The following is a 14,990-nucleotide window of genomic DNA, read 5'->3' as shown; positions in this document are numbered from 1 at the left end:
TTAGTCCATGCGAGTCCCACCTAATCTCATTAAAGTTAGTCCCTTCTGTTAACAAAAACTGGACTACACTAACTCTTAGTCTAGTCCAGTCCAATGAAACTTAGTGAGGGCAAACAAATACACCCTTAGAGAATTAAAACTGTTTACCCACAGTTGGCCCAACAAAACACTTAAGCAAAAGTTGGCCCAACAAAATTACCATAGTCCACTTTCAATAGGGTTGGTTGACTAACTAAAGATGCATGACAATTGACAAGGCATAAAAAGCCTTCTGGTTACAAGAGAAGCGAAGGTAGGGTTTCTTTGCTCTGGGAAGCTAGGGTTTTTTTTTTGCTCACCCCTTATTGATTGCAATGCCAAAAAAAAGAAAGAAAAGAGAGGATCGGAGGAGATAAAGAGGAAGAGGAATGAGAGAGAAGCAAGAGAATGAAAAGAGAGAGATAGATTGGAGTGAGAGAGGAGGAGGGAGAGAAAAGAAAAGAGTAAGTTTAAGTTTAAAAACTCAATTTTTGTTTTTTTAGAAAATAGATTATATTTTTAAATTAGTTTTGAGTTCAGTTTTTGAAAATCGTCCTACCAAACAAATTTTTAAAACTTAAAACTTAATTTTTTTTTTTTTAAATTTTAAAAGTTAAATTCAACTAAATATCAAATAGTCCCTAAGTTAGAAACGCCTCCACACTACACAACACTGTCAACGCCTGGAAGTCAAAGCAAGTAACCAGACAGCTACAGATACAGATCGAGAGAAAATGCAGCCGTCACTCTCATATCACCATGGAATTACAGGCTTCAGATTCCAACCAAACCCCATTTCACTTCTATTCTCTCACCACACCAGCACATCTCCTTCCTCCTCTCCTTCTAGTCAACGCGCTCTAAGATCCCATTGCAACTCGCTACCGCAATTTCCCAGCAAACCCACATGGCATCTACCCTCGAATCCCTTTCCACCCATACCAACTGCCAAGAACGAACGTTTATCACTAGCTCCGCTCCACTGTGGCATTTCGTCGAACAGCTCCAATGCAAATGCTACCAGGAGTTTCAGGGATTGGGTTGAACTGGTTGGCGAGTCTGTGTCGACTGCATTTCCGATATGGGTTGCTTTGGGGTGCCTGCTGGGGCTCGTCAAACCGAGTTCCTTCAATTGGGTCACACCCAACTGTACCATCTTAGGCATAACACTGACCATGCTCGGCATGGGCATGACCCTCACTTTCGACGACCTTCGTGGCGCGTTGTCTATGCCCAAGGAGTTGCTTGCTGGCTTTTTTCTTCAGTACTCGGTTTGTAGCTCCACGTTTCATATGTATACTAATGCTTGTATTGAATTAGCACATAATTGAATCAAGTACTGAATGCCATTCCCTAAATTTTGTTTGATGCATATGGATCATTTGTGTTCATGTCACAAAAACTAATTGACCTATGTACTAATTTCCCAGTTCAAGGAGTTTCAGCTTTTTCGTAATTCCGAATATATAAATTTGTTGAACACTCTTAGTTGACTGCATTTTTGCTCACCTCTTATTGATTGCCGTTAGATTAGTTTAATTTTTGAGATTCATATCTTAGATCAATTAAACCAGACTAATATAACGGTAAACATTGGGGGTGAGCATCATCCCCCACAATTGGGGGAGCAATGATGCACTTCTCTTAGTTACCCCTGCAGAGTTCAGCCTCTTGTTTTCTTAGGCTCCACTGTCAACAACTTTGATGTTTCGAACATTTCTAACTCTGTTCTTTTGTACTGGGGTTAAAAATTATGTGTCCTTCAATCTGTTTAGGCACAAATATTTGACATTTATGATTTAATGGTGAGTACTTGTAGGTGATGCCGTTATCAGGATATTTTGTGAGCAAGCTTTTGAATTTGCCATCGTATTATGCAGCTGGTTTGATATTGGTTGGTTGCTGCCCTGGTGGTATGTATCTATGCCAGTCTTTTCATAATTATTCTTGTTTACTTAGCTTTTTGCTGAATACACTTCTTCCCCGGTTAACTCTTTGCAGGAACAGCAAGTAACATTGTAACTTATATTGCACGGTAAATGAATTACCCTATCATAGAATAATACCCTTTTTCCTATCTGTGTCCAAATCTTTTATTTTTATCCCGTCTAATTTGCTGAAAGTTCCATTTCAGTGCTTGAAGTTTAAAAGTTTCAATTATGAGAGCAACATGTAGTAATTATCGCACTCTTTTGTGTTGCCAACCCCTCACAGATTTTGGGTGAGTTGGATGGGTAGAATCATATTGAAAAATTGTAACATTGACATGTCTACATTCCACTTGCACCTTGCACACCACCTTGCTGCTCAGATGAATAGGACCAAACGGGATGAAACTAAAACTTACAAAAACTAGGGTGACGGAAATCTACTTCGTCTTTTCCCCCTCTTGATGACCTTGTTGTTTTTGCAGTGGAAACGTGGCACTTTCAGTTTTAATGACAGCAGCAAGCACTTTATCAGCTGTGGTTGGTAAACTGATGTAAATTTCTTTTGATATGTTTTTGGTCTTGAAGTGGTGGTACTTTTATGGTGCAAGGTTTAGCACATATATTGAAAATGGTTGGAAAGATAGGTTTGAATCCCATTTTCTGTTAAAACTCCAGAAAATTTATATTTTGGTTAATATTCTGTTATATCTATTTTTTTTGCCTGTTAAAAGTTATGGGGTACATTAAACTATCTCATTTTGGAAAAGATTCGCTAAATATTAAGTATGAGTAAAGTTGTCCTCTGTTCGATTCTCAACTTAAAGTGATCTGCTGAAAGCTCAGACCTTAAAGTACTGGGCGCAGCCATACATATTACAATGATTAGCTTACAACAACGAGGAGAGTGTTAGATATGTCTCATAATTAGGGAGATATTCTTTTAAGTAGTTACTACTTACTACTTACTAATGGATTAAACTATAAGCTTATTTCAAGGAACCTTACGTCTTTTACTCTTTCATATTGTAGATCATGACCCCCTTTCTCACAGCTAAACTTGCCGGTCAATATGTTGCAGTGGATGCTGCCGGGCTTCTATTCTCAACACTGCAGGTAAGCTTTCAATTGTTTTGTGGACTTCTTAGTTATAACTGTTGCTGTTTTAAATTATATTAATGTACCATATGCGTTGAACACAGGTTGTGCTTCTCCCTGTTTTGGCCGGTGCATTTCTGAATCAGTATTTCCAAGGCCTGGTTAAATTTGTATCCCCTTTGATGCCACCCATTGCTGTGGCAACTGTAGCTGTTCTTTGTGGGAATGCAATTGCCCAGAGTTCTTCTGCAATCCTTACGTCTGGTAAACAAGTGGTGCTAGCTGCCGTTCTTCTTCATGCAAGTGGATTTTTCTTCGGTTACATCCTTTCAAGGATGCTTGGGATTGGTGTCGCATCATCAAGGACTATCTCCATCGAGGTTGGCATGCAGGTAAGCATCATTGGGTTTTTCCCCTTGATATTTTAAAGAGAGTTGCTTCTCATTTCATCCAGTGAGTGTTCTCTCATTTTCATCCAGTGAGTGTTCACGTCTTTTCCATTGCCAATTACTTCGAGTGAAAAGATATTGTGGTCATTTATTCAAGCAAAAATACATTACGGTCATTTGTTAATTTCATTCTATAGCCAATAAGCCAAAGACACATATGATTGCTTACGATGTGTGTATGTATAATAGAAAGAATGCCTGTCAATTTGTCTCATGCATTATCGGTTGTCTGTGAGTGTTGTTATCGGCTCCTTCATGTTTCAGAATTCGGTGCTTGGAGTTGTTCTAGCCAGTCAGCACTTCGGAAACCCTCTAACTGCGGTACCATGTGCTGTTTCCAGCGTTTGTCATTCAATCTTGGGTAGTGTCTTGGCAGGATTCTGGAGACAGACTGTGCCAACCCAGAAGCAAGATTGAAATGTCATGTAGAAGGTTTAGACAAGCAGCACAAACATAAATCCTTCTGTTATCATATCAGCTGCTAGTAGTCGGAATTTCTTTGCGTATTAGCTAATGGAACGGTTGGATTTGCAATTTCTGCTATGTTGTATTTACTTTGCCTTTCAATGTGAATCCTTTTGATTTTCTACTTGTGGATTTTAACTTCATGTTTCACATATTGTTCATGTATGAATATCGTCCGGTTTCTATGTTTTCAAAGATAACAGCAAGCCTAAATTCCAAAAATATCTTCACCTATTCTTGGAAACAATGAAGTGCAAGATTTTTTTATACTTTAAACCCTGTTTGATAATCATTTCGTTTTTAATTTTTATTATGAATAATGAATGCAGAGGGGAATACAAAGGGTAAAGGAAGGACGAGCGAAGGTGGAGGAATGGCGGCGGGAAGGAAGTTACGGAAGAGTTTGCAAGTTGAAAATTGAAAACTAAAATCAATTTGTAATAGAGTTTTGTTTCTTGTCTTGCGTTCACCATCTTCGTTCTTTAATTTTGCAAATACATTCCCTCTATCTCAACAAAGAAAAACTAAAAATAGTCGAATCCAATAGGGGGATCAAACTCGGAAGCAACGGAGTACGCACATTATGTTAGTCAACCAATCTAACCCATATCTACAAAGTCTCGTGTTCGAATTTCTCTTCCTGTAATTTAAATAAATTTAATATAGATTATCTCTTGTTTGTTAAAAAAATAAATGCTCCAAGACATTTTTAGTTTCACTCAAATTGTAGCCCAAGTCCAGCAACAAAACCGGACATCTCACCGAACTAGTTTTGGTGTCAAAATTCCCTTCGGGCGCTGATTTTTTCAAAGCAAAATTGAACCGAACCAAATATTTCGAAACCCCGCCAAATTAAAAAATCGGCTGCAAAAAACTCGAAACGAAAGAAAACGAAAGCTCCTCAATTTCAAAGTTCCCACCACAAATCCAATTTTTTCATTTCTTAATTCACTTCAAATCACAAATTCCAAATCAAAACCTCAAAAAGTCTCTCAAACTCACTCAATGAATCCCCCCACCAAATCAATTTTCTCTGCCCAACAACCAGACCCACAAATGGATCAGAGATTTCATGGCCTGCCTCCTCTCAAGAGATTCAGACTCATGCAGCAACAGCAGCAGAAGGATGCCCTTTTGTCCCCGTTGCGCCTTCCAGCAAAGAAGCGAAAGGCGTCGAGAGACCAACTCGTTCTCCCTGACCCCACCGCCTCCGCTGCGGCCGGCTCCACCTATTCCCTGCCTGCCAAGAAAAGGGTTTGGGCGCTTCAGCCCGATTTGTTCACTGAAGAGCCACGTTTGACATTGGACCTTAATGTCGAGTACAAGCCGCCATTTGGGTCGGAGCTAGAAGAAGAGCCAAAATCGGAGGAAGAGAAGGGTAAAGCTGAAAATGGTTGCAATGAAGATATTGAAAAGACCCAAGAGAAGAAAAGCCAAGAAATCGCAGGGGATGGAGAGTGCAGCGAAGAAGAAGAAGAAGATGATGATGATGATGATGGGATTGTTTGTGCTGTTTGTCAGAGCACAGATGGAGATCCATCAGATCCAATTGTCTTCTGTGATGGGTGTAATCTGACGGTTCATGCCTCCTGCTATGGCAATCCACTCGCAAAGGGTATTCCGGAAGGAGATTGGTTCTGCGCCCAATGCGCGTTTTCTGCTGTGCATTCCCAATCCAATGAGTCCTGTTCTTGCTGCTTATGTCCTGTCAAAGGAGGGGCAATGAAGCCTACCGGAGACGGCAGGTGGGCACACATTGTGTGTGCGCTTTATGTCCCAGAGGTGTTCTTCAAGGACCCTGAAGGCCGGGAGGGGATTGATTGCTCCAAGGTTCCGAAAAGGCGGTGGAAGGAGAGATGCTATGTTTGTGAGAGTTCAAGGGGGTGTGCTATTCAGTGCTCCGAGCTTAAGTGCCCTCTGGCATTTCATGTGAGTTGTGGCTTGAATGAGGATCTTTGTATTGAGTACAAGGAAGGAAGGAATAAGGGAGCTATTGTGGCTGGGTTTTGTAAAAAGCACTCAGATCTGTGGATAAAGGTAGGTGCTTTTTCGCAAATCACTTCTCCTTTGAGTTTTAACTCGTTGAGTTTGATTGTCGTATTTTGATGGGGATTTTGCTAATTGGGTTTCTTTCTATTGCAGCAAGAACAAACTGGGAAGTACAAGATTGTCGCTAGAGAAGACTGAATAGTACAAGTAATTAAATTTTGATGGATTAGTGTTTGATTGCGTTGGTTAGTGTTTGATAATTGGCTTTTTCTTTGTGTCTGGAATTTACATGTTGCTGTCATTTTTTTTAGATGTCTGTAGGGTTCTAGTGTCGACTTATTTGATTCTTGCTGTGACTGATGATGCATTTTACTTAGACTCTAACATATTGTCGTTGCGTTCGAGCTGAATTCAAGTAATGTTGAGCATCTGCTAGCCAAGGAAACCCAGGTTTAGGTTTGAACTAAATGATTTAGACGAAGAAATCCATTCTAACGACGTTTCAGCTTATGTGACGAAAGTTGATTTCAAGTTGTATTTACAGTGTTGTGAGTTTTAACAACTCATGGCAATTGATGTAGGACTGTGGGGTTTCATCTGAATAATAATATCGTTTACTTATGTGAGAGATGTCTGATTTATGAATCTTTCGTTCGAATCGCCAGGCCTTGCAGAGGAAATGCTCATCTCTGTCTTTTAAGGATGTCTTCCAAATATTTAGATATGTGGTCTGCACCTTGAGTCCTACTATACATCATTGCATTTTTAAGTGGCTTAGATATCTCACTTGCTAGATATTCGTGGATTTTTGAGCATATATTTAACCGTTAAATTTAATAATGTATGTCATTATTTGGCCCAATAACTTGTGCAATTAAGGCCGTTGAATAAACATAGCTTTTAACTGTTAAATGAAAAAGTGAAGATAATTTGTTATTGTTAAAGGATTATATTATGGTTTTTATCATAATAATTATCTTTTAATTTGAATTATCTTGGTATCTTTTTAAACGGGATAGATTGGATGCGGATTATATTCCCAAGCAAGCAGTATAGTTCAAATTGATTTGGAATGTCTGGCGTGTGGTGGTGGTGATAGATTGACAAGTAGTTAGAAATGAATTTAAAATGAATTTGAAATTCATTAAATGGGGATCAGGAGGCCACGGGTTTGCTGTCTCCAAAATAAAGGACCCAGCTTCTTTGCCCTTCCAGTTTCCATACACTCTCATCTTCTCCTATTTTGTGTGGTCACAGTTAAGCCACGTTAACATTTTATATTGAATTATTTTATAAAGATAATAAGATAAAAAACAATAGTGATATAAAATATTGACATGACTTAATTATGATCGCACAAATAGGAGGAGATGAGAACCTTAACCGTACAAATAGAAGAGGATGGGAGTACATGGGAACTGGGAAGGTAGAGAAGTCAGGTCCCAAAATAAATGTCTCCTTGGTGTCTTTTCGGTAATTTTGCGACACCTGTCCAACACTTAACAGAGAATTAACATTGTTAAGTCCTTTTAACACACCTCCACCTCTGTTATTTCTTCGTTTGCAACCACCACTTTTTCAGTTTTCATTGTTGCCGTCTCCTTCAGAAATTGATATGTATATTGGAAACCCAAATTCTACAATTTCGGATTCAAACAAAATGTTTTCCAATCTTTCCAGTTGACCCAACCCATGCTGAGTTGCTTAACTTATTGCATCTTAATCTTATGTTGTGTTGTGTTGCTTGAGAGAGATTAACGATAACCGAATAATTGATTGATGGAGAGATAAAACGAGTTTGAAATTGAAATATTGAAAGATACAATGACTTGTTTTGACAAATTCGTTGAGATTAGCAGAGTGGACGTTCCTGGTGGCGTATGCTCGCAGCTGGTGGCCAAGCCATATGAATCAAAATCGTCGCTTTGAATTGTGGGCTCTCGCTGGCGGCGGTGAGGTGTGGAGGAGTCAAGAGTAGGTGGGGTCACATTGGTATATAAACACAACACTGTTTTGTTGATGATATGAAGAACAAGGTGGCCAGAAGATATGGAGGATGAGTACATCGGAACGGTTCTGGTACCAGTGGGTGCCTTCATAAGAGAGGACTTAAACGTCCGAACCCCAAACCAAAAAAAAAAAAAGATTTAACAGTGGTAATTACGTGTTGGACATGTGTCGTAATATTAAATAAGAGACATGAAAGAGACATATTTTGGGGGAAGAGGATCATCTCCTGAGCATAGGATGAGGATCCTCCTGACCACAAAATTCGGACCGTTTAATTTTAATCCAACAGTTGTAATTATTATAATTTTTTAGGGAACCCTTTGTTTAGAGCCGTTGGATTAAAATTAAACGGTCCGGATTTCGTGGTCAGGAGGATCTTCATCCTGAGCTCATGAGATGATCCACTTTAAATAGGAACAGCAGACCTGTGGCCGGATCAGGATGCATGGATGATGATGGAATTATGATGAGATAATAAAGCCTAGGTAGGCTAGGCTATTGGTCATGATGGGATAAGCCTGGATAGGCTCTTATTATCTTTGAAAAGTCAGTCATCTCAAGATAGCCTTTAACTTATGTCACAGATCAACCATTCTACGAGTTTAAGTTTTAGTCTGTTTCTACGAAATTATTAGGCCGTGCCAAGCAAAAGTATGGATGCTATAAATACAGAGTCGCATGTGACATTTGAAGCCCCTCCAATTCAACAAACAAATTACCCTGCGTAAAGTTTCTCAACAACCTTTGAGATTTTATTAGACCTGGCATTCGTGTTGTGTTTTCTATGTTCGTGTCGTTTTCGTGTCATATCCGATATCTTAAAGGGCCGTGTCGTGTAACACCCGTTAAAATGAACTGGTAAAATGACCTGATCCGAAATCGATCCGATAATATTAACAGGTAATATGACCCAACCCGTTACTAGTTAAGAAAAATATATTTTAAACCAATAAATAATCAAATGAAAAATATAATACTAAATAAGTATATACATACCATATTGTCACATCTAAAACATAAAAACACATTTTTCTTTTAAGTATATTTTTGCTTACCTAAATTTATCAAATGGTAAAATTGGAAAATATTGGAATATAGAAGGGGTTTTTTCATCCAAAAAAGTTCTAATAATATAAGTGAAATAGAATCCAACGATACAGATTTACTCTCATTTATCTTACTGCTGTTATTTAAGTAAAGTCTTTAATAGTTTTTTAATTAATATAGAAGTGTAAAAAAATATATAAACGCTTGCAATGACAAGCTTTACAACTTTCATGAAGAGCTTAACTTCGAAATTTGCCACTATAATCATATAAATCATAGACCAAAATTTAACCGTTGATTGTTATTTACATTTACACTTTCTTGTTCTCATCAAATTTTGTTTTTTCAGATTTTCATTTTTGAAAACATGATCTATTAGATGATGCAGGAAGATGAACTGTTTGGATCGTTAATATTATATTCAGAGCTTTACGGCTAGTGAAATTATTGCTTGATGTCTATGAAGTTTCTACAAACTATATGACATCGACTCATATGTCGGTTAACTATAAATATCGAAACGTGATATCAAAGATTTGAACCGTTCATTTTTTTATATCCGCCAGATGATCATGTTTTCAAAAAAGAAAATTAAAAAAATGAAATTCAGTAAGAAGAATAAAGCGTAAATGACAATTGACGGTTAAATATAAATTTAAGATTTTGAGTCCTACTATACATCATTGCTTTTTTAAGTGGCTTAGATATCCCACTTGCTAGATATTCGTGGATTCTTAAGCACACATTCAACCGTTAAATTTAATAATGTATGTTATTATTTGAACCCAAAATTGCATCATCGACCCATGCAATCAAAGCCGTTGAGTAAGCATAGCTCCCAACTGTTGGATGAAAAAGTGAAGATAATTTCGTTATTGTTAAAGGATAATATTATGATTTTTATCATAATAATTATCTTTTAGTATGAATTATCTTGGCATATTCTTAAACGGGATAGATATGATGCAGATTATATCCCCAAGCAAACGGTATAGTTCAAATTGATTTGGGATGTCTGGCGTGTGGTGGTGGTGATAGATTGATAAGTAGTTAGAAATGAATTTAAAATGTATTTGAAATTCATTAAATGGGGATCATGAATCATGATGCATGGATGGGCGATGGAATTATGGTGAGATAAGAAAGCCTAGGTAGGCCAGGCTTTTGGTCATGATGGGATAAGCCTAGATAGGCTCTTATTATCTTTGAAAAGTCAGCCATCTGAAGATAGGCTTTAGCCTATGCCACGGATCAGTCATTCTATGAGTTTGAGTTTCATTCGGTTGCTACGAAATTATCAGGCCGTGCCAAGCAAAAGTATGGATGCTATAAATAGAGAGTCAATGGCGACATTTGAAGCCCCCTCCAATTCAACACAAATTGTCCTCCATAAAGATTTTCAACAACCTTTGAGATTTTATCCTTCCCCTCTTTCTTTTGCCGACACATCTTCAGTTTGGAAATTTGAGATTGAATTTGAACTTCGTCCAATTTCCATTTTTTTTATCAGATTATTCGAAATTGAAATTATCTCAGAATTTTCGAAATTAGAATCTTTTTGAAAATGTTCAGATTTGAAGCGGAATTCTAATGGCATAATTTGAAATTTCAATCCAACTTGCACCCTACACGTGAATGAGAGAGACACGCAAAGAAATATATACAAGCATTTAGAAGGCAACTTGTTCTTTAAGGAAAATTTTCTCGAGGCAAACCCTAAAATGACTTTGTTTACATGCTCTTGCGGGCGGAATTACACTTACAATGTCAATTCGTTTTTTTTCTTGAAAAGTAAGAATCACAAGTTGGAAGGGTTTGGTTAGGGTAATTAATGTGATAAACCAGAGCTTTAATTATGAGAGATTTTTTTGTGTGTCAGAAATTCAGTCCAGTGCACCAAATGTCCTAATATAAGTGATATGATACTTGAAAAAAAAAAAATTAACTACTTGTATTAGTTGACATTTGATGTACCAGACCGTGTTAACACTTGGTGTACCAAACCGTGTTTCCCGTACATTGAAAATTATCTTTAATTATAATGATTTTTGTTTGATCTACATGACTAATAGCTGATGAAACTAACCAATAGGTCTGAACTAGAACCCTCATTATATTAGAAAGAATATTCAAATAAAGTGGCGTACCGCCCATGTGTGTTTGTACACACACACACACACACACACACACTTCATAGCTAATATTCATCAAATTCCAAATGATAAAGTCTGCATGCAGACCTCAAGCCTTTGACACTTCCTTCTTGTTCATTAATTCAACGTCTCTATCCGATTTAGGGTTGTAAAGTCCATGACCAAATCGTTTACGTACCCTGCAAGTAATGTTCTCTAATGTATAACACCAATACTATCACCTCACCACCTCTCTATAAATACCTTGCATGGCATGGCCTAAAAGAAAACACAAACACTTTCTATAATATTACCAGATACTTGTTTGTATATTGTGAGATATTTTGAAAGGGATCGAAAGTACTCGAAACTATATATACCATGTCTATGAAGTTGATTGGGAGCCTCTGCAGCTGCATATGGCTTGTCATGGCCGTATCAACCCTAGCCCAAACATCCGATGACTCGAATGCTGTGCTTGACACTGCCGGAAAGGCTCTTCAATCCGGTGTGGACTACTACATCAATCCCGCTATTACCGACAGTGGCGGGCGTTTCACTTTGATCAACAGAACTGGATGTCCACTAAATGTTGGTCAAGAAAATGTCTCAGGTCCTGAGGGCTTGCCTGTGACGTTTTCTCCTTTTGTTGAGGGGGAAACTGTGGTGAGGGAAGGAAGGGACCAAAAGATCACATTCTCAGCATCCACAATCTGTGTGCAATCAACTGCATGGAAGGTGGGTGAGACCGATCAAGACACCCAAAGGAGATTAATTATCACCGGAGAAGACGAAAACCAAGGCCTTCCTGGCCCTGCCGGAAACTACTTCCGGATTACAAAGCAGGCAACACCAGATGGTGTGTACAATCTGGAATGGTGCCCTACTGAAGTGTGTCCAACTTGTAGGTTCATTTGTGGATCTGTTGGTGCTATTGTTGAGAATGACAAGAGGCTGCTGGCCTTGGATGGTTCAGCGCTTCCTGTTGTGTTTGAGAGGGCTTAAATTTAAATATGTCCACATATTATATGGGAAACTAATTAAGCGGACCTTAATTATAGTGAGTTATTTCTGTAATAATGGTAGTGATCATGTCCTAGCTGACTATGATCATGATCTCTTCTCTCTTTTACTGTATCTGAATTATAAATAAACCGATGCAAACTAATGTTATATTGAAGTTAATTATTTCTTAATTATATATTGTCATCGTATGTTAATTAATCATGATAAAACAGGTGCTAATATATATAGTTCATCTTTTTTTTACGACCCTTATCTTGACTATAGCTTTCTATACGTTGATACGTGTCATCGTTAATGATATCGTTCTCATACATAAAAACAGACTACCGTACACGCCCTTTGCCGGCTAGCTACCCTGCCTACCTCATCTATAGGCATTTCTATCCCCACGTGTCTTGTGACTGTGATGGTTGGGGTTGTTTTGTTTGTGAAGTCAAATATAACGAAATAATTAATGGATAGTTATGACTTAAGGGTGCATTTGTTTGATGTTATTAAGTGCGACTGGCTTAAGTGGGACTACAGTCCCATGTTTGGCGCGGGTTGGGATTAAGGTAAATGAGACTAGCCGAGACTCGCTCAGACTACGGCCCTCACTGACGCATCACTACGAATCCCGTGCTCCACCATGGGATTGCTAAGACCCCCTATAATCCTGTCTTCTGCATCATCAACTACTGCGCGCCCCGTCGCCCTAATCAACCTCGTCGCCAACTCCAACACCTCGCCAACGCCTTGTGCTGGAAATTTTTTTGCCCGCCAATTTTCAATATGTTGAGGGAAAACCCAGAAACCCTAGACCTCCAAATCGAAATCTAAAATATGAACAAACAGAAATCGCAGTCAAACACGTCAAGAAGATGTTCATCTTGAAGAGATTGGGGCATTTGCAATTGAATTGATCACTTCAAAATGATGTTTAGCTCTGCTCTATCAACATCTATTCCTTGTCTTCTTTATATCCTTATTTGAACCTTGTCTCGAAATTGACCATAGTTATCCTGCAGAACATCTACAAACAAATTACTAACACATCTTGAAGAGATTGGGGCTTTTGCAACTGAATCGCACTAGATGATTGGATTCCATTGAAGAGATTGGAGACGGTGGTTGGGATTTTTGGAAGCAAAGAAAAGAAAAGGTTAATATCAGTGAAGAAGAGCAGAGAATAGCTTTTGTGAATACAATGAGATAAAAAAAATGAAATAAAAAATTATACAAGTGAAATAAAAAATTATAAAAGTGAATAAAAAATAGAAAAATATTTAATCTGTCAATTTAGTCCGACACTGCACCAAACACTTCACTATTCTTACCCTGCTTAGTCCAAGCCAAGTCAGTCCAACTTAGTCCCTAAAGCCCAGTCCGAGATAGTCCATTACAACAAACGCAATGTGTTCATAGGATAATGCTTACTTTCCTCTTGGGAGACGAATAAGTCCATTTCACCACACTTAATAACACATCTTTTTCGTTGAAAATTCATAATCAGAATTGTCAATTTTTTAATCTTTGTTAGAAGATTTTTTTATTTATAAAAAATCATTTAAATTAGAATTTATTTAGTTATTCGAATGTATGATATAACATTATTCTATATCATTATATTATACAAAAATTAGAAGGGATAGGTTGACTTCATGATTAATGCATGTTTCCCACCTTTAGGTTGGAAAAAAAATAAGAAGTATGAACATGTATACATTATAGATCTACTGAATTATCAATCCAATACTAATTAAGCACCAAGCATGGCCTAAAAGACTAACCATGATTAATATATTAACACACGTGCCGGGCCACATGTAGAATGGCGTGAGTGGTTGGGAATCTGTGATTCTGCTACACAATTATTTCACTATCTATAATTATATTCCTCTCGATCATCCCTTTAATTAGGGAAAAGGATCCGGCGAAATTAGGGAGAAGGATCCTCATCGGATCCTTTTCTTAGGAATCATGTGATCGTGATCGTTCATCGTATATCTTAGACCATCTCCAACAGAAATGTCCAAAGGGTCAAAAAACGCTCGAAAATCGTCTCCAACCGAGGGCTAGGCCAAAGAGCTCGTGGGCTCCACCAGACAAAAAAGGGCCAACCGGCTGGGCCAGAATTTTAAGTATTCATGTCGGATATAAGCGACAATATTGTGCATTATTCCTGTCGGTTAGATCCAACAGGAATGGTAGGTCAAAAATTTAAATACAACGGCTAGCTGAAGCTAGCCGTTATTTTTGAAATTTTTTTTTTTACAGTTTTTTTTTTTTTTTTTTTTATACAAAATTTTTTTCCTATAACTTCTATTTTTTTTCCTATAACTTCTATTTTTTTTCCTATAACTTCTATTTTTTTCCTATAACTTCTATTTTTTTTCCTATAACTTCCCATAACTTCTATTTTACAAAATTTGTTTCATATTTTTTTTTCCTATAACTTCCTAAGCTATTATACAACATTAAATTAAATTAAGTAACATGAAACAACATTAAACAATACAAACAATACATTAAATAATATTAACCAACAGAAAATTATACAACATAAAAAAAAAATATTTAACAACATCAAACTTAAACAACATTTTTAAAAACATTTAACAACATAAAACTTAAACGCCTACTCCATGCTTCTTTTGGCCCAAAGATGTGCAACAAGATCCTGTTGTAGGTACTTTTTTGTGGCACTGGAACGTATCCTAATACAAGTAATATGATACTTGAAAAAAAAAATTAACTACTTGTATTAGTTGACACTTGATGTACCAGACCGTGTTTCCAGTACATTGAAAATTATCTTTAATTATAATGATTTTTGTTTGATCTACATA

General features: G+C 37.4%; 3 protein-coding genes across 3 annotated transcripts; all 3 read left to right on the top strand.

Moving 5' to 3' along the window:
• Window positions 1-651: 651 nt before the first annotated feature.
• On the top strand, window positions 652-4,082 carry LOC137715263 (putative sodium/metabolite cotransporter BASS1, chloroplastic). Its single transcript, XM_068454521.2, has 7 exons — window positions 652-1,289; window positions 1,838-1,931; window positions 2,020-2,053; window positions 2,432-2,486; window positions 2,979-3,062; window positions 3,149-3,436; window positions 3,758-4,082. Exons 1-7 carry the CDS (start codon window positions 753-755, stop codon window positions 3,908-3,910), a joined length of 1,245 nt encoding a protein of 414 aa, XP_068310622.2. The 5' UTR covers window positions 652-752; the 3' UTR covers window positions 3,911-4,082.
• Window positions 4,083-4,797: 715 nt separating this feature from the next.
• Window positions 4,798-6,568, top strand: LOC137714124 (RING/FYVE/PHD zinc finger superfamily protein). The gene is made up of 2 exons (XM_068453409.2): window positions 4,798-5,995; window positions 6,101-6,568. Exons 1-2 carry the CDS (start codon window positions 4,964-4,966, stop codon window positions 6,143-6,145), a joined length of 1,077 nt encoding a protein of 358 aa, XP_068309510.2. The 5' UTR covers window positions 4,798-4,963; the 3' UTR covers window positions 6,146-6,568.
• A 4,850-nt stretch (window positions 6,569-11,418) lies between these two features.
• Window positions 11,419-12,332, top strand: LOC137715755 (kunitz type trypsin inhibitor 111). Its single transcript, XM_068455097.2, has one exon. The coding sequence runs from the start codon at window positions 11,518-11,520 to the stop codon at window positions 12,139-12,141; it is 624 nt and encodes a 207-aa protein (XP_068311198.2). The 5' UTR covers window positions 11,419-11,517; the 3' UTR covers window positions 12,142-12,332.
• Window positions 12,333-14,990: the final 2,658 nt, after the last annotated feature.

The sequence above is a fragment of the Pyrus communis genome, chromosome 3 (genome assembly GCF_041283825.1).
Source record: "Pyrus communis isolate YQ-2024b chromosome 3, ASM4128382v1, whole genome shotgun sequence".
Taxonomy (NCBI): Eukaryota; Viridiplantae; Streptophyta; class Magnoliopsida; order Rosales; family Rosaceae; genus Pyrus; species Pyrus communis.
Note: the sequence above shows the minus strand (reverse complement) of the source record. Positions and strands in the feature narration are given on the sequence as shown.

Excerpts from the sequence above, each read along its gene's own strand:
- LOC137714124 (XM_068453409.2), top strand. The coding sequence starts at position 4,964 with ATGAATCCCCCCACCAAATCAATTTTCTCTGCCCAACAACCAGACCCA. Across the intron at positions 5,996-6,100 it reads ACTCAGATCTGTGGATAAAG|CAAGAACAAACTGGGAAGTA; the intron begins GTAGGTGCTTTT and ends TTTCTATTGCAG.
- LOC137715263 (XM_068454521.2), top strand. The coding sequence starts at position 753 with ATGCAGCCGTCACTCTCATATCACCATGGAATTACAGGCTTCAGATTC. Across the intron at positions 1,290-1,837 it reads GCTTTTTTCTTCAGTACTCG|GTGATGCCGTTATCAGGATA; the intron begins GTTTGTAGCTCC and ends GAGTACTTGTAG. Across the intron at positions 3,063-3,148 it reads TTCTATTCTCAACACTGCAG|GTTGTGCTTCTCCCTGTTTT; the intron begins GTAAGCTTTCAA and ends CGTTGAACACAG.
- LOC137715755 (XM_068455097.2), top strand. The coding sequence starts at position 11,518 with ATGTCTATGAAGTTGATTGGGAGCCTCTGCAGCTGCATATGGCTTGTC.